Source organism: Pristis pectinata, chromosome 9 (assembly GCF_009764475.1).
Source record: "Pristis pectinata isolate sPriPec2 chromosome 9, sPriPec2.1.pri, whole genome shotgun sequence".
In the NCBI taxonomy this organism is placed as follows: domain Eukaryota; kingdom Metazoa; phylum Chordata; class Chondrichthyes; order Rhinopristiformes; family Pristidae; genus Pristis; species Pristis pectinata.
Genome location: NC_067413.1, coordinates 22,580,631 through 22,606,378, shown reverse-complemented (window position 1 = coordinate 22,606,378; position 25,748 = coordinate 22,580,631). Strand labels below are relative to the sequence as shown.

At 39.5% G+C, this 25,748-nt stretch overlaps 1 protein-coding gene across 2 annotated transcripts in view; it reads right to left on the bottom strand.

Moving 5' to 3' along the window:
• LOC127574231 (zinc finger protein ZFAT-like) overlaps nucleotides 1-24,608 on the bottom strand; it is an 88,399-nt gene extending 63,791 nt beyond the window's left edge. Inside the window, exons 1-5 of one of the 2 annotated variants that reach the window (XM_052023052.1) lie at nucleotides 24,460-24,608; nucleotides 21,109-21,279; nucleotides 10,574-10,840; nucleotides 8,704-8,868; nucleotides 4,780-4,933 (exon numbers count right to left, since the gene is read on the bottom strand). In XM_052023052.1, coding sequence (XP_051879012.1) covers nucleotides 4,780-4,933; nucleotides 8,704-8,868; nucleotides 10,574-10,840; nucleotides 21,109-21,279; nucleotides 24,460-24,478 — 776 coding nt within the window. In that variant the 5' untranslated portion in view covers nucleotides 24,479-24,608. Of the gene's footprint in view, nucleotides 1-4,779; nucleotides 4,934-8,703; nucleotides 8,869-10,573; nucleotides 10,841-21,108; nucleotides 21,280-23,983; nucleotides 24,107-24,459 lie in introns of those variants that run through there. The other variant, XM_052023053.1, reaches the window with a different exon arrangement.
• Nucleotides 24,609-25,748: the final 1,140 nt, after the last annotated feature.

The window sequence follows — 25,748 nt, the reverse complement described above, 5'->3', positions numbered from 1 at the left end:
ATGTCCCCAGGTATCAGTGATATTTAAAAGCCTGAAACCTATTCATAGTATAGACCCCACTCTACCCCATGGGATGCCTTTCCAATACAACAGCTTAGTTTGGCTGATCATCCACATTCATAACAGGCTATTATGGACAGGCAGGCTTCAGGGGCAGTAACTTCAAGCAGCAGGTTGAATTTAGTACAATCCAACCCATCAGTTGACAACTGCAGGTTCATTTCTGAGCAGTGGATGTTACTGCATTGCCCATCCATAAAAGCCCTTCAGAACTTGGTGACGACTCACCCTCTTGAACTACTTCTAGCTGATGTCAAATAGAGTGCTCCAGGATTTGGAGCAATGGTAATAATCATTGACAACCTGTCCAAGTCAGGGTTGGATGGGACTAGGAGGGGAACTTGCTAGTAGTGGTTCATATGCATCTGCTTACATTGTCCTTTTAGGCAGAAGATATTCTGGATTCAGCATTTGATGTTGAAAAAGCCTTGGCAAGTTGCCATAATGCATCCATTGTTGAATAAACTGCACTTCTGATTTTCAGATGGAAGGAAGATCACTGATAAAGCAGCTAAAATTGCTTGGGCTTGGGTCATTGCTCTGAGCAATGTCATGAGGCTGAGATGATTGATCACCAACAAACACACCACCTGGTGATCTGTTAGATGCAATTCCATCCAAAAGTAAATGCCCCACCCACCCTAATTTCCCCTTGAGTTCAAGTTTTCTACGTCTCTTTGACACAACTCTTGGTCAAATGCTCCCATCATATTGGGGAGAGTGATTCTTATTTCACACCAGGAGTTTCACTCAATTGTTCATGTTTGGACTATACTTGGAGATCTAGAGGCAAGTGGTCCTGGCTTAAATAAACAGAGTCAGCAAGCTGATTATTGAAAAGCAACTGCCCTTGATAGTACTGTAATCGAAATGTTACATCATATTATCTGCAACTGAGGGTAGACTAAATGAGATGCTAATTATTGGGCTATGAGATTATAGATTGGGATGGAACACAATTTTGGTACCGTGAATGGCCCATAGCATTTAAATGGATTCCCAGTTCTGAGCTGCCCGACTGTTCTTAATCTCTTCTACTGAGCACAATGCTAGCATTACACAATGGGATATTGTGTATTCCTTAAAAGGGAAAACAGGACATAACAGGGCATTTCCACATATGGACTGTGCGGTGGTCACTTCTATCAAACCAGACTTCAATGGTTACATCTAAAACTATACTGATGAGTATAAAATCAATTTTTTTTCTCATGTTGATTCAATCATCCTTTTCCATAAACCCAATCTGACAGTTCAGCCTGCTTGTGTCACTAGTGGTGCGACTCAGCCCCTCTTGTTGATAAACATTAAAGTCCTCAGCCAGAGTACATTAAGTGCCTTTGCTATTTCCAGTGTATTCCTCCAAGTGGTGCTCAGTGAGGATTAGTATAGATTCATCAACATAATATAACAGATTGCAATCAACAGGAGATTTCCAGTGATCCAGGCCCTATGGTAAAAACTCTCAAGGCCCTCCCTCTTAACTGTGTATCATTATATTGCCAACTTTGGTGGAACTGTACTGCCAACTGACCATCTCTTTCCCTCCACAGATGCTCCCTGACACGTTGAGTTCCTCTAGCAGCTTGCTCTTGCTCCAGATTCCAGCATCTGCAGTCTCTCGTGTCTCTGTAAATTTTGTGAGTTAGGTTAAATTTAGCCTCAATCTATGGCTATTTGTAATTTTCTTCCCATCTTCAGACTTACTGTGTCACCCGAAAACTTTGATCTACAACCCTTTTCCTTTATTTTGGCCATTTGGTGTTGGTATTGGTTTATTACTGTCACATGTACCAAGATACAGTGAAAAGCTTTTGTTTGTGTGCCATCAAGAAAGATCATTCCATACATAAATAATCACAATGAAAATCTGAAGCCCAAAGCAGGACCTTGGGAATTGCTACTTGTCAAACCTTACCAGCTTGAGGCCTTTCCCTTTTAGTCCCATTTCTACCCTTCAAATAATTGCAGAAATGTTGCAAGGTGACCTTCAATTCCCTACAAAATCTAATCACATGTCTTCTGGAAATCCATGTATCAGCATAAATACACATCAAGAGTTTATAACTTCAAAAAGTTAACTATATGCATCAAAAATGATTGATCTTTCATAACCGCACACTGACTCTCCATGATCAGCTCATTTCTCTATACATTTTGCTCTTCATAGAGTTTACTAAATTCCTCAAAACTAAAGGATCTGTAATTTCTTACTTTTACTCCAATCTCCCTGGTTATCTAATGAAAAGATATTTCTAATATTCATATTTCCTTATGACATAACAGGTGACCATTTTTGATCCATCAAGTCAATGCAGGCTCACAGAGCAATCCCATTTCCCCCACTAATGTTCCCTGTAACCTATTCTCCTCACATTCCCGTCAGCTCCTCCAGATTGTACCTTTCCCCTATACAGTAGAAGCAATTTACAATGACCAATTAATCTACCAATCCACACATCTTTAGGAAGTGGGAGTAAGCCAGAGCACCCAGGGGAAACTTATGTGGTCATAGGTAGCATATGCAAACTCCACACAGTTGGCACTAGAAGTCGGGAGTGAACTTGGGCCGCTGGAGCTCTGATGCAGCAGCTCTAACTATCTGCGCTGCTTGTACTTTCCCTAAAAAGAGCAGAATTCCCATATCTAGGTTTCTGCACACTTCCTGCCCTTTTGTATTAAATTCCCATGACACCTAATTTTCTCATACTAAACCCTGCAACTTCCTCTGCTGCATTTATTTTTATACTAGTATTTTACCCTCTTCACTTATAATGAAGACAGTTCCAAAAATTTTTAGCATTTTTCATTTTTTTTAAAATAACGATAATTAGCAAGATAACTGCTGGTAAATCTTTTGCCTTTAGCATCACAACAAATAATGTCCTTAACCCACCTGGAAAGCCTGAAGTGCCTGGGAGAGTTGCAGAAACTCAAAGCTTATAGAAGGAAACTAAAACAATCAAAATTGGGCCAGGACTCACTCAAGCATGAATTAACATTTAGACACAGCTCTTGTACAAGATGATATCCTTCCATATCAGAAATAGAATCATCTTCCATTTGCAAAAACATCTAACCTAATCTGCCTTCAACTCAAGTGATTTTTTATAATCCACCCATTTCAAGCAATTTGTTTTCACATATGCAGTCCAATTCTTTTATTATCTTATAAACCTTGATTGAACATCTCCAAGTCTACACCTCTGAAGTACATAGGTCATGTCCTTCAAAACTATTTGGGTAACCAAACTTTAAACTGAAAGTTAACATCATGGGCCTCCTCTGTACCTTTTTCAAGTTATCATTGGAGTCATAGAATCATACAGCACGGAAACAGACCCTTCGGCCCAACTGGTCCATGCCAATCAGGATTCCCATCTAAGCTAGTATCATTTGCCTGCGTTTGGCCCATATCCCTCTGAACCTTTCCTACCCACTATCTGTCCAAGTAACTTTTAAATGTTGTTAATGTGCCTGCCTCAACCACTTCCTCTGGCGGTTCATTCTATATATTGACCACACTCTCAATGAAAAAGTTGCCCCTCAGGTTCCTATTAAATCTCCCTCCTCTCACCTTAAACCTATGTCCTCTAGTTCTTGACTACCCAATCCTGGGAAAAAGACTGTGTGCATTCACCCTATGCCCCTCATAATTTTATACAACTCTATAGTAACACCCATCATTCTCCTATGCTCCAATGAAAAAAGTCCCAACCTGCTCAACCTCTCTCCATAACTCAGTCCCCCAAGTCCTGACAACATCCTCGTAAATCTCCTCTGCACTCTTTCCAGCTTAATGGCATCTTTCCTCTAGCAGAGTGACCAAAACTGAACACAATATTCCAAATGCGGCCTCACCAGCGTCTTGTACAACTGCAACTTAACATCCCAACTTCTATACTCAATGTCCTGACTGATGAAGGCCAATATACCTAAAGCCTTCTTCACTACCCTGTCTACTTGTGACGCCACTTTCAGGGAAGCATGTACCTGTACTCCTAGGTCCTTCTATTCTCTGCTTTATTCTTCAGAAGAGGAAGCTAAATCTGAACACATAATTCTATCAGAAGCATGACCAATTGTTTTGTAAACTGCACTAGTATCATATGTGCTTCAGATAATGCTTCATCAAATTACTCATGAACCTTTAAGGAAACTACAAACTGGATGCCTTCTATTGTCCTTACAGCTGACTGATAAAAAAAAATTGAGATTGAAATTGAAATGGTTAGTGAATCATCATATTAATCTTTAACAAGTTTGGATATGGTATGAAGAAAACTGCAGTGGTTAAGATGTTTGGGAACAAGGATCACAATCACCTTTTCTTCATAAACATGTGATACATATTGGATATCATGCCTCAAATTATTATGTTCCAAAATGTAAAGGTTCTTTACTGTATTTTAAGATTTGAATGAATAAATGCCAACTGTCTGCACCACTCCCCTTGTGATTCGATATCAGTAACCCCATTCTATCACATTTCCCTCTCAGCAGAGAGTTGCTAAACTGACAACAGCAAGAACATCGGCAAAGTCCCGTTGATCCTTCCCAAACCCAAATGCCCATCAATATATAATAGAGTCAGGAAAACTAATTACAGACAGGGCACACAACTGACTTGGCTGTGTTCTTTTTTGGTTAATTTCATGAAAAATGAGGCAAATGAGTATGTGCCATTTGAAGCTATTTTTTTCTGCAAATTGCACTTGCCTGAAAGAATTCTGGGCCAGCTCCAATGGTGCCTGTTGGATAGCATATTCCTGGTAACCCTTTCGCAGAGCTGATTCTTGGCCAATACTTTCAGGCTCAGCTGCTGGAGTTTTCTCAGCTGGAGTGGCCTCGATAGGAATAATTTTAGTGGCACCTGGAATACACAAAAACAATATTTCATGTTGCCACACAGAGTAGCAGTTACGAGGTGAGACAAGAATCGTCCTTGACGCTATTTGGGATAAAGGAACAGCAATAAGTTTTTATCCCCTCCAGTCAGTTCTGCAGAATGCCTTGAAGTGGTGGTTGATCTGTGGCCATTAACTTGCCTTTGGACCCACATCCTAAAGCACTTCTAGTTCTTTCAAACAAAAATCTACCAACTCTGAACTTTAAAGTACAGAATCAGTTGCCAAACAAATAAGAGTGTTCCAGATAGTCACCAATTTTGAAATTTCATAGCTTCATTCCTGAAAAGTCTGGTTTAAAATTTTGGCTCACATCACAAAATTATCCCCGCTAGAAGAATAATTTTTCTCTACCTTCCTTGCCAGTTCCTTTTAACAGCTTGAAAACTTTTATCAAATCATCCCTTAACCATCTAAGTTACAGGAAAATCATAACTTCTTCTCAATTTCATTCCAGTCCAGGTATCATTCTGATAAATCAAACCTACGTGCCTGCCAAGTAGTTTGCTTCTACACTGTTATGCCCATAACCACTCGCAGCACTCACGGTGTGCTCCTAACTAGTCCCGAGAAGACCAGCATTTTTGGTATTGGTATTGGTTTATTATTGTCACTTGTACCAAGGTACAGTGAGAAACTTGTCTTACAAACCGATCTTACAGGTCAATTCATTACACAGTGCAGTTACATCAAGTTAGTACAGAGTGCATTGATGTAGTACAGGTAAAAAAAACAATAACAGTACAGAGTAAAGTGTCACAGCTACAGAGAAAGTGCAGTGCAATAAGGTGCAAGGTAACGACAAGGTAGATCGTGAGGTATGAGGTCATAGGTCATAGTCCATCTCATTGTATAAGGGAACTGTTCAATAGTCTTATCACTGTGCGGTAGAAGCTGTCCTTAAGTCTGGTGGTACGTGCCCTCAGGCTCCTGTATCTTCTACCCGATGGAAGAGGAGAGAAGAGAGAATGTCCCGGGTGGGTGGGGTCTTTGATTATACTGGCTGCTTTATGAGAGGTAAAGACAGAGTCCCAGGAGGGGAGACTGGTATCCGTAATGTGCTGGGCTGTGTCCACAACTCTCTGCAGGTTCTTGCAGTCCTGGGCAGAGCAGTTGCCATACCAAGCCGTGATACATCCTGATAGGATGCTTTCTATGCTGCATCGGTAAAAGTTGGTGAGAGTCAAAGGGGACAAACAAAATTTCTTTAGCCTCCTAGGATGGGCCCGACCACGAGTTCATTCGATTTTTTTATATAATTCATTTTTAATTATCTACACACACAGACCATTTGATATTCACTGTTTTTAACTTTTTACTATTCCAACAGTATTGTGGTCTATCCTGGTCAAAAGTGGATGACTCACACTTGCTTACATTGCAAACTAATTTCTATTGCTTTACCATTCATTTAATCTAATAATATCTCACCACTACTTGTAACAGTAGCCTATCTTTAAGAAGGAAATCATCTCAGTTGTTTATAGAAGTGATGAATAGTTACAGCCACAGCAAAAATCTTTGTGGAATACCACCATTCACCTGCTAATGAGATAATCTGCCTATTGTACCTACACTGACTCCTGGTTGATCATCCAACTTCTGCAATCTGTCTTCAGTTCCATGAGCTTCCACTTTAGTTAACACTGTCTTAAGAGAATATAAATTAATGCCTCAGAAGTCCATATAAATACCATCCATGGACAGTCCCTTATCAATTTAGGCACTTAAAAAAAAATCAAGTTTGACTTTCATGACCTACACTTTAAAAATCCATGTTGAGGTAAAAATCCATTATATGAACATATAGAGTACATTCAGTTATTCAATCCTTAATTATAAAAACAATTTCTCAACAACAGATGTTAGATTAATTGATCTATAATTCCCTGTTTTCCCTCACTCAACTTTCTTAAATAGCCGAGGGATATGGGCAATTTTTCAAATTAAGTAACATTTGCCGAATTGAGAATCTTGGAAGGTTATAATGAGGGATTTGCAAATTCTCAACTGTTTCCTTTAACATATTGGAATGTAAACCATCTGATCCTAGGGAGCTATTTCCCTTTATCCCATTATTATTACTCTGCTTCTTTTAAACTTGGCAAGTCACCATCCCAAATCTGATTTTAATTTAAATAGAAAACATGGTGGACTCCTTTTAACACAGTGATCAACCTCTGAAGTCCCACATATTTGAAATTTTAGAAACAAAAGTTCTGGAATCATAAGAAGCAGTCAGAGGATTCTACAGATGGCTGAGCTGCATAGGAGAATAGCCTTCATCATACTGGCTTTGTAGTCTTTGCTCCCGTTTAGTTCTTGCTTAGACCCCTGTTTTATTGACATTCCCATTCTTTAAACAAGGCTGTGTCCTCAGCCCCCTACTCTACTCCCTATACCCTCACAACTGTGTGGTCGGATTCTGCTCTCATTCCATCTACAAGTTTGCAGCTGATACCACTATAGTGGGCCATATCTCAAATAACAATGCGTCGGAGTACAGGAAGGAAAAAGGGAGCCTAGTGACATGGTGTCATGACAACAACTTTTCCCTCAATGTCAGCAAAGCAGAAGAGCTGGTCATTGACTTCAGGAAGAGGGGCATTGAACACGCTCCTGTCTACATCAACGGTGCAGAGGTCGAGAGGGTTGAGAGCTTCATGTTCATAAGAGTAAACATCACCAATTGCCTGTCCTGGTCCAACCACATAGATGTCATGGCCAAGAAAGCTCACCAGTGCCTCTACTTCCTCAGGAAGCTAAAGAACTTTGGCATGTTCCCTTTGAACCTCACCAATTTTTATCAATGCACCATAGAAAGCACCTTATTTGGATGCATCACAGCTTGGCGTGGGTGCAAGAAACTGCAGAGAGTTGTGACTGCAAAAAACTGCAGAGAGTTGTGGATACAGCTCAGCACATGACATAAACCAGCCTCCCCTCCATGGACTCTGTCTACACTTCTCGCTGTCTCGGTAAAGCAGCCAACATAATCAAAGACCCCACCCCACCTCGGACATTCTCCCTTAGCCCCCTCTCATTGGGCAGAAGATAGAAAAGCCTGAAAGCACATACCACCAGGCTCAAAGACAGATTCTACCCGGCTGTTATAAGACTATTGAAAGGTTCCCTAGTACGATGATGGACTTTTGACTTCACAATTTGCCTTGTTATGGCCTTACACCTTGTCTACCTGCACTGCACTTTCTCTGTAACTGTGACACTTTATTCTGCATTCTGTTATTATTTCACCTTGTACCACCTCAATGCACTGTTGTAATGAATTGATCTGTATGAACGGTATGCAAGGCAAGTTTTTCACTGTACCTCAGCACATGTGACAATAATAAACCAATTAAACACAAAGAGCTCACTACGTACTGAACTCATATTGCAAAATATTTTGCGGTCATTCAAGACATTCAAGCACCAACATATTGGCTCACTTCTTTCTATTTTTAAAAATAATATTAAAGTTCCATGTGGAACGTACATAAATCTAGTCAAAAAGTACAAATCATGTTTTTCCAGTTATGTTCTTTGTTTTTTTGCTGTTCCACATTCACTGTAGTTGGAACATTTGTGCATCTATCATTAGCAAAAAGCATTGCCTTTTTGGCCATTGCATGGATTAGCCTAAAGGGCTACATTATAACTGTGGCTTTCTAAAATTATTCAATGAAAATCAAATACGCTGAGATATGAGCCACGGTACCTAATCATTGCTGCTCACCTGGGATAGCTTCATGTGCTGTGAGAACCACGCTGATAATTGGTTTCTTTCCTCCTGCATTTTGATCAACATCCTTGTATGTCATCTTTTCATTTTTTTGCCAACGTGGTCTCTTTACTGCCCTCTCTCTTTCATCATCCAACTCTACTTCAGGGTCCATTTTATCTAGAGAGAGAGAGGGAGAGAGAAAGTAAACTAATGTATCGAATTCAATCCTGACCACATCATCAGATGTTTTGTCACACCGTTCTCCACAACACACAAGCAGAGTTTGTCTTTATGTTCCCAGCTATTTTGGAGCAATTACCTATTTTACTTCTCTCCTCTCCTTTTATTTTCTCTTTTGCTCACCACTGATCACTTCTGAGCTACTGATCATCCTCTCAACTACTTGCCTCTATACAACCAAGGTATTTTTTCTTCAATAATGCTGCAACCGAGCATGATCAAGTCCTCATAAACCAGCCACAAACAAGAAATTTCAGAACATATGAGAACTTCTATAGGACTAGAATTTTGCCTGTCCAAAGGCAAATTAATTGTAGTGTAGCTGTTCCCATCCAAATGTAATCATCCAATTTGGTATAGAGCTGTTCAAAATGGGTACAGTCCCAGGCTTTATACCTTTGCTTAACCAGACTAAAATTTAAGTCTACCTGCAGCAGAATAGAGAGCAGTAGGTCAAACGGTACCTCAAAGGACTCTAGCATTGAAACATAACAGCCATTTATTGAAAGAACATCCCAAGCAAGATAGTACAGATGTTACAATTAGCCCAAGTACCCATGCCTTAGAGAAAGGAATAAAAAAAAACCAGACTTTGTGTACTTGACCGTTATGAGATTACAGGTGATTCTGGTTGAGTGCTGGTGCCAGAAGTAAATCGGGGAAATTATGTTACCTCTGCAGTCAAAAGAACTTTGTAGACCAAGTGTTAATGGTTGTTTGTGCAGGCTGCAGCTGTCTGTCATGCCTCATGAGAGGGGACCTTATAGAAACATTTAGAATGTTGAAAGGACTGGACAGAGTAGATGTGGTTAAGGTGTCTCCCCTGGTGGGTGAGTCCAGGATGAGAGGGCACAGTCTTAGAATTAGAGGGTACCAGTTTAAAACAAAAATGAGGAGAAATTTCTTTAGCCAGAGGCAGTGAAATTATGGAATTCTTTGCCACGTACAGCTGTGGAGGCCCGATCATTGGGGGTGTTTAAGGAGGAGATTGATAGGTATCTAATTAGTCAAGGTATCAAGGGATATGGGGATAAGGCCGGAAATTGGAGCTAGCTAGGAATAGTATTAGTTTAGCTCATGGAGCAGACTCGATGGGCCAAATGGCCTACTTCTGCTCCTTTGTCTTGTGATCTCCCAATGCAGCTCTCAGTTTCAAGGAGCACAAAAGGCAAGTCACTTGCCTCAGCGACAGTATAAAGGAAAGTCCGAGGAAGAAGAATAATCACAATTCGTGACGACTGCCTTGCTTATTACAATCAAATTTTATTGAAGGGAATCAGAACAACCCTAATTTTATACTTAATGGAGTCTATATTTGGTTCAGACCATGACCTAATTTTGGATGGACAATTTACAAGTGCCCTCAAGCCTCAAGAGGTTGAGTCCTGAAACTGGGATTCTAGCACTCACTTTAGGCTGGCACTGTATAATGAATGTCAGGGGAGATTTTCAAATGAGCTTTAAAGTTGTTATAGTTGACTTACTCAACTATTTCTCACAGTGAAAATGTTGAGTTTCCTGTTCAGCCTTGCACACCCATAAATGATGAATAAAATCAAACCATATGTGGTTGAAAAAAAATCCCACAATGTGAAAGTACAATATTAAACCAGTGTGATATTTGGTGATAAATGGGTATTACCATCTTCTACTTCTTCTTCTTCCCCTCCGTCATCCTTCAGTACAACAAAGCAACGGTGCTTCCGTAGCTGCCTCCTATTTGAGAATTTCCGACTGCATTTTCTACAATCCAAACTGTCGGACTCTTCTAAGTCTTCCTCCTCTTGGTCAAGTTTACCCTCTGTACTCAGACTGCAGTTACTGGCATCTCCTGACTCCTCCGCTTCAGCATAGAATTTCTTCTTTGAACCTTTGGGTCTTCCCCTTTTTCTCTTTGCAGCTACTGTCACTAAATTAAAACACAGGAGACAGAATAGTCAGAATTGTCCAGGATTACATAGACTTTGGAAAAAGTTCTCATACCAGTATAAATGACTTGATTCCATCAAAGAAAGATATACAGTTAAAATATATAGTTAACATGGACTCTTGACCTCACAATCTCTCTCTTTCTTTCTTTTTCAATCTTTTTATTAGTTTTCAAATTAATACAGATTAATATATAACATCAATGTTTGTACATGTAATACAAAGAGATTGGGAGAACAATCATGGCAATGGATAATCATAAAGAACAATAAATTATAAAAAAATCTGTAGATCCAATGATCTCTTAGTGAATGAATATAAAGGAAAGAAAAAGATTTATTACATAAATATAAAAGAAAGAAAAAAAATCCCCAAAACAATAAGAAAAATTATAAACAATATATCAAACCAAACTAAGCTAAACAAAAAACATTTCACAAAAAAAAGAGAAAAAAAAGACTAAAATTTCTCAGTAGAAACAGAGCAATATTATGTCGTCAACTCCGTTCCTCTAAGTTGAAAGGTTATTACAAGGGGATCTATATCATGTGAAAATATTGAATAAATTGACTCCAAACTTCCTCAAATTTAAGCAAAGGATCAACAGTACCACTCCTAATTTTTTCCAAGTTCAAACATGATATAGTTTGAGAGAACCATTGAAAAGTAGTAGGGGGTATTGGATCCTTCCATTTAAGCAAAATGGATCATTTGGCCATTAATGTAACAAAGGCAATCATACGGTTAGCAGAGGCAGATAGATGGCCAGACTCTATCCTTGGTGATCCAAAAATTGCAGTGATAGGATGAGGTTGTAAATCAATCTTCAAGACATTTGAAATAATGTTAAAAATCTTCCCAATATTTTTCCAAAAGAGGACAGGACCAAAACATATGTGTCAAAGAAGCCACATTCGATTTACATCTGTCACATGTAGGATTTATATGTTGATAAAAACGAGCTAGCTTATCTTTTGACATATGGGTCCTGTGAACTACCTTAAACTGTATCGAAGAATGTCTGGCACACATTGAAGATGTATTAACTAAATGAAGAATTTTCTTCCAAGTCTCTGTAGGGATAGATGTCTGGAGTTCGCTTTCCCATTCATTTTTAATTTTGTCCAGTGGTTCTGGATGAATTTTCACAATTAGGTCATAGATTATTGCTATCAAGCCCTTCTGACAAGGATTAAAACCGAAAATTTTTTCCATAATTTCAGTTTTGTAAGGTGTCGGAAAAGAGGCTATAGTAGCTTTAAAAAAATTTCTAATCTGCAAATATTGGAAAAAGTGTGATCTAGGCAAATTGAATTTGTTAGACAATTGTTCAAAGGATGAAAAACAGTTATCAATGAATAAATCACGAAAACATACTATTCCCTTCCTTTTCCAAATGGAAAAAGCTGAGTCAACTCTGGATGGATGAAAGAAAAAAATAGATTGAATGGGACTTGATAGATTAAATTTATTCAATCCAAAAAATTTATGGAATTGAAACCATATTCGTATTGTATGTTTAACAATTGGGTTAATCATATGTTTACTTAATTTGGTAAGTGCAAAAGGGAGTGGAGTTCCTAAAATAGAAACTAACAAAAATTCAAGTACTGATTGGGACTCAAGGTGTACCCATTTGGGGCATTGAATTACATCTGAGTCTTGTATCCAAAAAAATTAAATATCTAATATTGATTGCCCAATAATATAATCTAAATTTAGACAAGGCCATACCACCATCCTTTTTTAGTTTTTGTAAATATTTCTTACTTAACCTTGGGTTTTTATTCTGCCAAATATATGAAAGAATTTTAGAATCAATAGTGTCAAAAAAAGAATTCGGAACAAAAGTTGGAATCGCTTGAAATAAATATAAAAATTTTGGTAAAATATTCATCTTAACCACATTAATTCGGCCTACCAATGATAAAGACAGTGGGGACCATTTAGTAAATAATTGGCAAATTAAAGGTAGTAGATTAGCTTTAAATAAGTCCTTATGTCTCTTGGTAATTTTAACACCTAAATACATAAAATGGTCAGTTACCAATCTAAAAGGTAATTGGCTATAAATTAGGGTTTGCATATTTAATGGAAAAAGTTTACTCTTATTAAGATTTAATCTATAGCCAGAAAAAAAACACTAAACTGATCTAATAGTGATAGTACTGCGGGGATAGATTCCTCCGGATTAGAAATATAAAGTAACAGGCCATCTGCGTAAAGAGATATCTTATGAATCTTCTGTCCACGAGTAATGCCACATATATTTGAAGAATCCCGAAGTGCAATAGCCAAGGGTTCTAAAGCAATATCAAATAATAAAGGGCTTAACGGGCAGCCTTGTCTAGTACCTCGAAAAAGCCTAAACAAAGGAGATCTTTGATTATTAGTAAGAATTGAAGCCATAGGTGCATAATAAATCATTTTAATCACAGATATAAATTTAGGGCTAAAATTAAATTTTTGAAGTGTACTGAATAGATATTCCCATTCGACTCTGTCAAATGCCTTTTCAGCATCTAGTGAAACAACACATTCTGGAATTTGGGATGAAGGGGTATATATAATATTCATTAATCTCCTAATATTAAAATGTAGATAACGATTCTGAATAAATCCTGTCTGGTCTTCAGAGATAATTTGTGGAAGAACCTTTTCCAATCTAAAGGCCAATATTTTGGAAAATATTTTGGAATCTACATATATAATAAAAAAAATAGGTCTATAAGATGCACAATCAGTGGGATCTTTATCCTTTTTAAGAATTAAAGAAATAATTGCTTCATAGAAAGATTGTGGTAGTTTACCCACTGATAGGGCATCTTTAAAAATGTTGGCTAATGAGGGAACAAGAATATCAGAAAAGGATTTAAAAAATTCAGCTGTATATCCGTCAGGGCCGGGTGCTTTACCCGAATTCATTGAAAATATTACTTTCTTTATTTCTTCCTCTGAAAATGGGAGCATCTAATGTAGAACGTTCATTTAAAGATAATTGGGGAGTCTTCAAATCTCTTAAAAATTCATGTATTAATGTAGGATCCTCAGGGGATTCTGATTGGTATAAAGAAGAATAAAATTCTTGAAAGGATTTGTTGATTTGAACTTGATCTATCGTGTAGGTACCATCTGGTTTACGAATTTTATTAATCTGACGTTTAGATTGTTGAAAGCTACTATATCTATCTCATTATGATCTTGCACCTTATTATCTACCTGCACTGCATTTTCTCTGTAACTGTTACACTTTCTTCTGCATTCTGTTATTGTTTTACTTTGTACTACCTCAATGCACTGTAAAATAAATTGATCGGTATGAACAATATGCAAGACAAGTTTTTCATTGTACCTCAGTATAGGTGACAATAATAAACCAATTCCAATTGGGCAGAAGACAAGATCCTGAAAGCACGTACCACCAGGCCCAAGGACAGCTTCTATCCTGCAGTTCAAAGACTATTGAACAGCCCCCTAGTATGATAAGATGGCCTCTTGACAATCTCACAATCTACCTCATTAAGGCCTTGTTCCTTATTGTCTACCAGCACTTTCTCTGCAAAGGTAACACTTTATTCTGCATTCTGTTATTGTTTTACCTTGTACTACCTCAATGCACTGATGTAATGAAATGATCTGTATGAACAGTATGCAAGACAATTTGTTCACTGTACCTTGGTACATGTGACAATAATATTCCAATTTACCAAAAATTATTACAGCAGTGATCCCTATGTTATGGGGGGTGGTTGGGTTGCGTTGTTAGAAAATGGGCTATATCACAAGTTCCCGTAACACAAAGCCACATCATCTGCACGTGCTCCAAGAAACGAGATTTGAAAAAAAATAAATTTTGTGCTGATTTATTTACTTATTTTCCCCACATAAATTTTGTGAGAGTAAATTTTATTCTTTATCTCAAATTTTTGGGTAGTGATTTGTGAATTCTGCAAGGACGAATTTCCTTAACCCAAATGTCTATAACAATGGGGTTGCCTGTGTTAATGATTTTAACTCTGGGTGAGAATTGGATGTACAGGAAATGATGTGGGTGTGGAACTGTTCAGGTCCTTGGATTTTAACTTTCAGGCTTATCTGTCTACAGAGTGCAAGTACACTTCTTCATGCCCAATAATTCCTATCAACTGAATCTCATGTTCTGTGGGTGTAATAGTCATGCAGCATGGAAACAGGCACTTCAGCCCAACTGGTGCATGCCGACCAAGATTCCTGTCTAAGCTTGTCCAATTTGCCTGCATTTGGCCCAGATCCCTTTTCCTATCCATGGATGTGTCCAAGTACCTTTTAAATGTTGTTAATGTACTTGCCTCAATCACTTCCTCTGGCAGCTCATTCCATATACTGACCACCCTCTGGATGAAAAAGTTGCCCCTCAGGTTCCTATTAAATCTCTCCCCTCTCACCTTAAACTTATGCCCTCTAGTTCTTGATCCCCCAAGCAATCTTGAAAGAATGATACAACTTAGAAAGAGGTCGTTGAGACCATCAAATTTGGAGGGATATTGTAAATAAGAAAGTTTCAGAAGTAGCAACATTGGGCATGGTTGATTACATTTTTTTTTACAGCACAGAAATAGGCCCTTTGGCCCAACTCGTCGATGCTAACCAAATTGCCTACCCAAGCTAGTCCTATTTGCCCGTGTTTGGCCCATAACTCTCTAAACCTTTCCTATCCATGTACGTGTCTAAATTCCTTTTAACTGTTGCAAATGTTCCCACTTCTCTCTCTTCCTCTCACAGCTCATTCAATATACTCACCACCCTCTGTATGAAAAGCCCCTCACATCACCTTTAAATCTTTCCCCCTCTCAAACCTATTCCCTCTAGTTTTAAACTCCCCTACCCTGAGAAAAAGACTGAAACCATTCAATTTAGATAAGTTGAATGGCCCACATGATTTTATAAACCTCTACAAGGTCACCCCTAAGCCTCCTATGCTCTAGGTAAAAAAAAGCCCAAGCCTATCCAGTCTCTCCTCAGAACTCAAGCCCTCTGGTCCCGATAACATCCTTGTAAATCTTTTCTGCACGCTTTCCAGTTTAATGACATCCTTTCTATAGCTTGGCAACCAGAACAGCACACCATACTCCAAGTGTGGCCTCACCAACGTCCTGTTCAGTTGTAACCTGACGTCCCAATTGTTGTACTCAATGCCCTGAGTGATGAAGGAAAGCATGCCCAACACCTTCTTCACCACCCTGTCTACCACTGTTGCTACTTTCAGGAAACTATATACTTATACCCCTCGTTCTCTCTGTTCTACAACATTCTCCAGAGCCCTGCCATTTACTGTGCAAGTCCTGCCCTGGTTTACTTTACCAAAATGCAACACTTTGTATTTGTCAGAGTTAAAATTCCACCTGCCATTCCTTGGCCCACTTTCCCAGTTTTTCTAGATCCTGCTAGAATCTTAAAATAACCATCTTCACTGTCACTATAACATCAATTTTGCTGTCATTCGCAAACTTAATAACCATGCCAACTATATTCTCATCCAAAGCGTTAATATATATGATGAACAACAATTGAGCCAGCACTGATTCCTGCAGCACACTCCTGGTCACAAGCCTCCAATTTGAAATACAACCCTTCACTACCACCCTCTGACTCCATCCACCAAGCCTAATCTGTATCTAATTGACTAGCTCAGCCTGGATCCCATGTGATCAGGTCAGACTAGCCAGCCGACCATGCGGGACCTCAAAGGCTTTGCTAAAGTCCACATAGACGTCTATCATCCTGCCCTAATCAATCCTCTTGGTCACCTCTTCAAGAAACTCAAATTCATGAGATACGATTTCCCACACTCAAAGCAATGCTATCCCTATCAGTCCTGGCCTTTCCAAATGCAGGTGGATCCTGCCTGTCAGAATCCTCTCCAGTAATTTTCCTAATACTGATGTTAGACTCACTGGCCTGTAGTTCCATGGCTTGTCCTTGCAGTCCTTCTTAAATAAAAGGCACAACATTAATCACCTCCCAGTCTTCCAATACCTCACCCATGGCTAATGCTGATACAAATATCTCTGCTAGGGCCCCAGCAATTTCTTCCCTGGCTTCCCACAATTTTCCAGGATAGACTTGGTCAGGTCCTGGGTTTTTTTTATTCATCTTTATGCACTTTAAGACTGCCAGCACCTCCTCTTTTGTTATGTGGATACAATTCAAGACATCACTATTCTCTTCCCTGAATTCCCTAACTTCCATGGCCTTCTCCATGGTAAGTAGAGACGAGAACTATTCATTTAAAACCTTGTCTATCTCCTGTGGCTCCACACATAGGCATCCACATTGATCTTTAAGGGGCCCTATTTTCTCCTTAGTTAATTGGACCACCGATAATAGCAAGTTAGTCATCTATGCCACTGCCCTGGGTGCATCTCAGGAGTAAAGGAAAGCAATTCTGCACACTTGTATTGGTGAAAGTAAAGTCTCAGATTTTACAACAAACATCTTCCGTGTGCTAACCATAGATCATTAGTTAAATTGTTTCATACCATGAAACACACAAAACTAATTTTCATTTTGAACTCTCAAGCTACTTGAGAATTTTATTTTTCTGTACATTGATGTGGTACAGTTAAAGTGATGATGGGCTGTCTTCTAGGCCAGTAGTTGTTTACAATAACCGTCAGTTCTGTTTCATGTTTATATTTCTTGATCTGGGCCTTTTACTATTAGACCATCTTTTCATCGCCTGCCACACGCTCTTCTTTTGGTAACTCTTGGTTTTCCACATCTTCTTTTGACACCCCCACGACGGCGCGATCGACGTGAGTGACCCCCACAAGCCTTGGCTCGCTTTGGCCTATGCCGTCGCTTGCCGCAACCCATCGCTATGTTCAAGCTTGAGGTTCACAGTGTGTGTCTTAAGGTACATTGCACCTTTATATAGCTTACAAGTTGGCTGCTCATTGTGACATCAGCTGTACTCAATTACATACCATGTTTTTGAGCCCAGATATGGTATAGTTTTTGACATTCATTGTTACATCAGTGCAAGGCTGCTGCCTTATTAGGTACAATGACCAAAGTACCTTCTGAGCCTCCCTAAGTGGAGAAATTTTGATTTAATCAAGGTAAGTTAAACATTAGCAGAATTAGAACAGACAACCACACAGGTTTACTGCTTCACCAAGAAAATCCTGACTGATATCAATTTGCAGAAATTTGAAATTTCAATTAGTATATTACTAATTACATTTACTTTTTCTCCCTCATGATAAAAAGGTACACTTATGAAAAAAAGCTTAGAATTTCCTTGGCCAGTCAAGTAAATGTTAGATTGGTGTTTTCAGTGGCAATTGGTCTTGGTGTGAAAGTTTTCCAATGCAGTCCTACATATAAAAGCTGGCAATTAGTTTAAATGAAAGCCACAAGAGCTGCTTTTAAATGGTGGTCACTCTGTTTCCTCAAATGAAATTCACGCTCAGTAATCATGGAAGGCCAGAAAATGAAACCTTTCAATATGAAAATAAAATCTGATCTTGGCCTCAGCTCCACCTTTTAAACACCTTTACAGAGCAAAAATTTATCCATGGCCATGAATATATTCAATCATTCAGTCTCCACAGTTCTTTGGGCAAGAGAATTCCAAAGATTCACAGCCATCAAGAAAAAAAACGCTCACATTGGTCTTAAGTGAGCCAGCCTTTAAAATTATGCTCACTGGTTTTAGCTTTCCCACAAGAAGAAACATCCTTGCAGTAACGACTTTGTCAATCCCCCTCAGAATCTCACATGCTTCCATAGGATCTTTTGGAATTCTAAACTCCATGATGTTAGGCACAAGCTGCTTACATTTTCCCTTTAAGTCAACTCCTTAACCCCAAGGAACAACCCAGTGAAAACTTTTTGAACTACCTTCCTGAAAAAAAGAGAGATCAAAACTGTACATCATACTTCTTATGTGGTCTTAGCATCAACCTGTACAGCTATAGCAAGACTTCCCTACTTTCATACAAACAAAGAAAGTGCTGCAAACACCCAAGAAATCAAGCAACCTCAGTAGGGAGAGACACAGAATCAATTTTTATATCCAAGTACCATTCATCAACTGGAAAAGCAAGCAGGCTGTGAGATTTTTCCTGTTGGTTGTGGGATCACTTGGCTCTAACTGCGGGGTGTGACTGTCATTTTTAGCTTGCCTAATGAAGGTTGGCATTTCATTTTTGGATACATCTGGTACTGCTTCTGGCAAACTCTTCTGTCCTCATTGAACTAATATTGCTTCCATAGCAATGATAGAGTGGGGAAATTCAGGCTCAAGAACAAATGAAAATAGGAGCAGGAGTAGGCCACCTGCAGGCCTGCTCTGCCATTCAATATGATCATGGGTGATCTATGCTACCTCCTCTCCTCTTCTGTGCTAGTTCCCCATTACCCTCAATTCCTTGATCTTTCAAATATTTATCTATGTCCATCTTAAAAATATGATGACCTGGCCTCCACCTCCCTCGGGGAAGAGGTTTACAGATATTTATTGCACTCAGAGAAGAAATTTCTATGCACCTCAGTTTTAAGTGACCAGCCCCTTATTTTGTAGTTATGCCTCCCTGTTCATGACTCTCCTACAAGTGAAAATGTCCCAAAATCTACCCTGTCAAGTCCCCTTAGGATTTGGTTGAATAAGATCACCCCTCATTCTTTTAGATTCCAAGGAATACAGATCCAAACCATCTAGCTTCTCTTGACAGGACAATCCTCTCACCCCAGGAATTAGCCTGGTAAATTTATTTTTTTTTAATTCACTCGAGGCATGCAGGCTCTGCAGGCTGAGCCAGTGTATAATTTCCCACACCTAATTGTCCTTTAGAAGGTGGTGGTGAGCTGCCTTTCATGAACTGCTACAGTCCGTAAGATGTGGCAATAACCACAATGTTGTTTGAGAGGGAGTTCCAGGAGTTTGACCCAGCTTCTTGCAGGAATGGTGATACATTTCCAGGTCAGGATAGTGTGTGGCCTGGTGGGGGGGTAACTTCCAGACAAGTTGCTACGTCACTATGGTGTCAAGCTCCTGGAGTGTCGTTGAAGCTGCATTTATCCAGGCAAATGTAAGAGTACTCCATCACACTCCTGACTTGAGCATTGTAGATAGTAGCTAGGTTTTGGGGAGTTAGGATGGCAAGTTATTCGCTGCAGGATTTCTAGCTCTGTGGTTACAACTTTAATGACAACTTCATCACAGTCATTAAAACCAAGTAAAAGTCAAGAATGAAAAAAAGCCAGTCCCTTCTTCATACAACTTACTCCACATAGACTCCACCATTTTAAATTTGTTGAATAAAAATATTATAAACATTCCACGATTACATCAGTAATTACTCAGTTTGCAGCCCTCCAAGCATCCTAGAGGTGAGTTGTACTTTAGAAATTTTAGCATAAAGGCTGACACTGCAATATGGACTGAGAAAATGTAGCACCTTCAGATGTATGATGGCATATTCAACTGAAGACCCATGTAGTCCCTCAGATGTATGGAAAAGATTTCAAATATTGCAATGAAAGAGATATCCCCTGGACTATACTTAGCCCACAATCAACATTCCTTTAAACAAATGATTTTATAAAGTGCATTTAGAAGTCATCAAAAGGATGCAAAAAACTTTATAAAAATCCAAATCTCTTTTTCTTTCACAATTAAGGAATCTATCAATTTCTCGCCCTTGTGGTTTCTTGGCAATTATGATATTTTGATATTCAAAGCAATTTTGTATAAAGCAGTTAACTACTTAACATTCTGGATCCTAACCTTATCATTACCAATTTCCTTTGACACAGGAAACTCATGGTTTCAGGAAATTCTGTTGCAGTGAGATGCCCTGTTTGCCATGAAGCACTCTCCAGGCTTTCGATCCAGTGTAATTTCCTGGAAATAAAGATTGCCTCTAAAATTCCATCCCATGAACAACTGAGCAACTTGTCTGGTTACTATAATGCTACAGCAATCTAGTTTTGTCCAGATCAGTTCATTACAAGGGCCACAGTTTGTACCACTAATATTGACACAATATCAATTTATAGGTATGTATTCTGTCAAGATTTAAAGGGTTTCACAGTAGCTGACAAAATTGCATTAACTTTTAATCCATTCATTCTTTAATCCAGAGTTGGGACTCCAAACTCAATAAGTTAATTGATCGAACAGAATTGAAGATCTGAAAAGAATTATTTGAGAGCAAATACATTGTGTGAATACAGTAAGGCACGATTACTTTGGGATCCTACCTTCTTCAGTTCTCTCAGCCTTCTCAGATGGCAGAAGAGGTCGTAATGGGACAATGAGATCATCTGGCGCATGGCCTTCTTCTGCATGCTTCTCAGAGACATGAGTTAATAGCTCATCTTGACACGGGGAAAACAAATTGCATAGTTTGCACATGAAGATTGAAACCAGCTCTGGGCAACGGTATGGGAAGGTGGATACAAAAGAAAAAGCAAAAATGTGTTAGCTATCAGAGGAATATTCAGATTTGATTCTAGTTTCTTTGTTAAAGAGTAATTTCATGTTATTTGAAGATACAGGTTGTCTGGCAGTCTAGCAATAAACTTTGCAGGGAAAAAAAATTAAAAAGACCGCCTGGCAACATCAACTTGAAGCTTCCCACCCGTAACTCCTTCACCTTCCTGCCACCACCGACCCTGAGCACCATCACATGGATCCATTAATAATGGGGCCAAAGTAGCAATGCATTCCAAAATTATGGAATGTAGGGTGAGCTTTTCTCTAATTTGCTGAAGACACTGGGACCAATATTAATATTGGATGCAAAACAAGTGGTGGATGGTTGAAGCCCACCTGTCTGCAGACTGTTGCTTTTAAAGAGCTCATGTTGTGTAAAGATGTTGGTAAGGAGCATAAAGAGAGACAGACCAATGAAAGTGAAAGAATTTTAGAGAGAAGAAACAAGAAACAAAAAAAAAGCACAGTACAGACCCTTTGGCCCACGATATTGTGCCAACATTTTATCCTGCTCCAAGATCTATCTAACCCTTCCTTCCCACATAGCCCTCCATTTTTCTGTCATTCATGTGCCTATCTAAGAGTCTCTTAAATGTCCCTAATGGATCTGCCTCCACTACTTCGGCCGGCAGTGCAGAGGTGGTGGAGGCAGACTCTGTAAAAAAAAACGTACCTCCGACATCCCCCACCATACCTTCCTCCAATCACCTTAAAATTATGCCCCCTGCGTGTTTGTGCACGTTCTTGGAAGATGGAATCAAAGCTGTTAATAATGCAAATAGTATTCTACACATTATAAACAGAAGCAGAGAATACAAAACCCTGAACCTGGAGGATTGTGTACTCATTTAAGAATTACACAAATATTTTGGGCGAGGGTACAAAAGAGTTTACTTAAGTAATTCAGGGCCGCACAATTACAGTTACATGGACATGTCAGAGAAGCTGGAAGGAAATTTATTCTTTTCCGAGCAGAGAAGACCAGGAGGAAATTTTATAGAGGTGCTTTAAACCTTTGGATAAAGATAGTGCCAGGGTGGACGGTGATTAGATCAAACATGAGGGAAAACACAAGGAGCAACATAAGACATGGAGTCAGGACCCTTTTAATAACTTTCAACACCAGTGCAGAATGTCTGTTGTGGAGGGCTAAAAATTGTGGCAATCATCCATTGAAAACCCATGAACAGAACAATGGCAGGAGTTCTTGGAGCACTCCCAATTCTTATACATTTGGCTACCACAACTGAAAATGCCCCCACTGAGAAGATCCGACATGTGATTCTCAAGGTACAGAGACCTCTTGGTATCCAATTGTCCTTTTGAAATGCCTTGGCATATTTTCAACAACATTAATACAAGTTGTTGTTGCTATCTTAGGAATAGTAAACTCCCCAACATATACCATTGTTCCAAATGGGAAAGGCAGTGTTCAATGTTGCACGTGGATAAATATGAATTTCAATGAGAGGCAAAATGGTGCATAAAAGCAATTTCTTCCCAAGTTGTAATGGTAAGGAAAGACCCACCTAAAAAAGGTGGTGGATGTAGATATAGTAGAAGACGCTAATGGAAATCTGGTATATCCACAAAAAATAATAAACATTATCTGGGCTAAGTGTAAAGAACAGGGGAATGGAATTGATTAATTCATTCAGAGAGACTATACGATTACAAAAGGTAAAATGGCCTTTTTTTTCGCACAGTATCATATTCAAAATGCATTCCTTTCTCTACTTCAACCCACTTACACAAAAGCAAACAATGTTCAGGTGCTAGAAATCTTAAATATCTTAAATGAAAACAGAACACTGGAACCACTCAACAAGTCATATAGCAATTGTGGAGAAGGAAACAAAAGTTTCTCTGCTTGTATGTGAATGATTACTAAGCTTTATTCACTGTCACTCTTGTGCTTGCTCATCTGCATTATCTCCTCATCTAGCTATGATTCACTTTTAAAATTTTGCACCTATTTGCTGATCCCTCCATCCATTCTCTCCCTCCTCTATCGAAGACATCAACATATCTTTAACTGTGACTACTGCTGCTTTCCCCAGTTTCAAACCATTAACAATTGTGCCTTTAGCTATCAAGTTCTCTAAACTCCTCCACTTTACTCTGTTCCCTTAAGCCTTCTTTTCCATCAAGCTATTAGTTACCTGCCTGAAAATCCCCCTAACACATGGCTCAGTCTCAAATTTTGACTTGATTATGCCTTTTCTGGAGACACAAGAGAGACTGCAGATGCTGTAAACTTGGAGCAACACACACAAAAAGCTGGAGGAACTCAGCAGGTCAGGCAACATCTACGGATGGAAATGAGCAGTCAACGTTTCAGGCCGAGACCCTTCATCTGGACTCGATGTCCTAATCAAGGGTCTCGATGTCCTGATGAAGGCTCTCGGCTTGAAATGTCAACTGTTCATTTCGCTGCATAGATGCTGCCTAACCTGCTGAGTTCCTCCAGCATTTTGTGTTTGTTATGCCTTTCCTGGTGTGTTTTCCTGTGCTAAAAAAGATTCACTTTTAGATGTTAATCTAAAGGATGACTGTTGTCCAGACTTTTCACAAACTTTAATTGAAAAACCAATTAACTGCATATGCTAGAAACTTTGAAAGATACCAAAGGCAATCAACCTGAATTGTTAACTGTTTCTCACTCCACAGACGCTAACCGACCTACTATCACCAGCATCTTGTTTTTATTTCACACATAGTCTATTGATCATTACTCCTGACATTACAGTCCAGGAGCCCTCCTGCAGATAGGAGCACCTAACACAAGAGGCTGCAACAGTGACCTGTCCCTTTGATTGACAGGGCATGGGCGGGTCCAGTCGTGGTCTCGGCCAATCCGCGATCGGAATCGGCCGCCAATCAAACTACGGCCGACGGCTGACAGGCGTCCGTTGACTTTTCTTTCTTAATATATTCGTTTGAACTCTCGCTTTTCAAAATTTATCGCCAGTCAATAGAAACAATTAATTAAAACTTTTTAACCGCGCTCCGGGGGATTTTTTTGCTTCGGACTCCCATCGGCTGGGAGCTCGCGCTACTTTTACCTTTCAAAAAAGAGAGAAGAAACAGAAAATGACTCGGTCGCCAATTCTCACCTGGAGTTCGGTGATCCATGAGTTTCGATATAAATACGTCTGATTTTAATTCTAATTATATTTAGACGTTACCAGAGAAGGTGTCATTATATTAAAATTTTAAAAATATTTTTTCACTTTCTGACGAATCTGCGGAAGTAATATGGCGGCTCCCCTTACCCGGAGTGCACCACGCGAACCAAGGAGGTTGACGGTTGGGGGAAGGCGGGAAGCTGCAAGAGGTGACGCCGGACTGGCCAAGCGCGCTGGTCCTCCCAGCGCCCGTCGGTCCTCCCAACGCTCTGTCGGCTTGTGGAGGCATGCGCAGAGCTGCAGAATTGGTGTGTGCTCTGAGAGTAGAGACACGACACTGGGGTTGGAGAGTATTTATAATCATTTTGGTGCAAAAGGTATTTTGATAGATTATTGCAATTCTATGCTACAACAGTGGTAACTATCGGGGAATATTGGAATTGGTTTATTATTGTCACTGGTACCGAGCTACAGTGAAAATGTCTTGCATACCATTCCTACAGATCAATTCATTATACAGTGCATGGAGGTGGTACAAGGTAAAACAGCAACAGAATGCAGAATAAAGTGTACCAGCTACAGAGAAAGTGCAGTGCAGGTAGACAATAAGGTGAAAGATCATATCGAGGTAGATTGAGGAGAAGAGTCCATTTTATCGTACTAGTGAACTGTTCAATAGTCTTATAATAGAAGCAGCCCTTGAGCCTAGTGGTGTGTGCTTTCAGGCTTTTGTATCTTCTGCCTGATGTGGGGGGGGGGGGGGGGTGTAGTTTTTAATAAGAACTACGGTTCCCAGTAGGCAATGCAAGGGGTCACATGGGGGAACAGGAAGTGGCAAAAAAAGGGAAAGCAAGGCAGTCGGGTGTTGGTTAATAAAATGTTCAGATGTCCCAACTATTCACCAATTCTTCCCAATGAATGTACCAAATCACCAACCCTTTCCGCAACAACTGCACTGTAACCACCAATCACCACACCCTATCCACTACTCTAACCACTAGCCCTCTCCCCACCAATGTCTCCAAACAGCACCCGTCAACCTACCGACTGCCAGTTCCCTCTTGATTGCCAGCCCTCATCTACCCTTCCCTATCAACTTCTGGATCAGCAGACCCAAACCCACCATCCAACTTCCCGTAACTACCAATTCCCTGCTGATCATCAGCCTTCCATCCTTTTCCCTGCACCCAATTGCCAGACCTCTCCCAACCAAATCTCCCCATCACCAATCTTACGACTTGCCAGCAAACTTCAACCCATTACCAGCCTTCCATCCT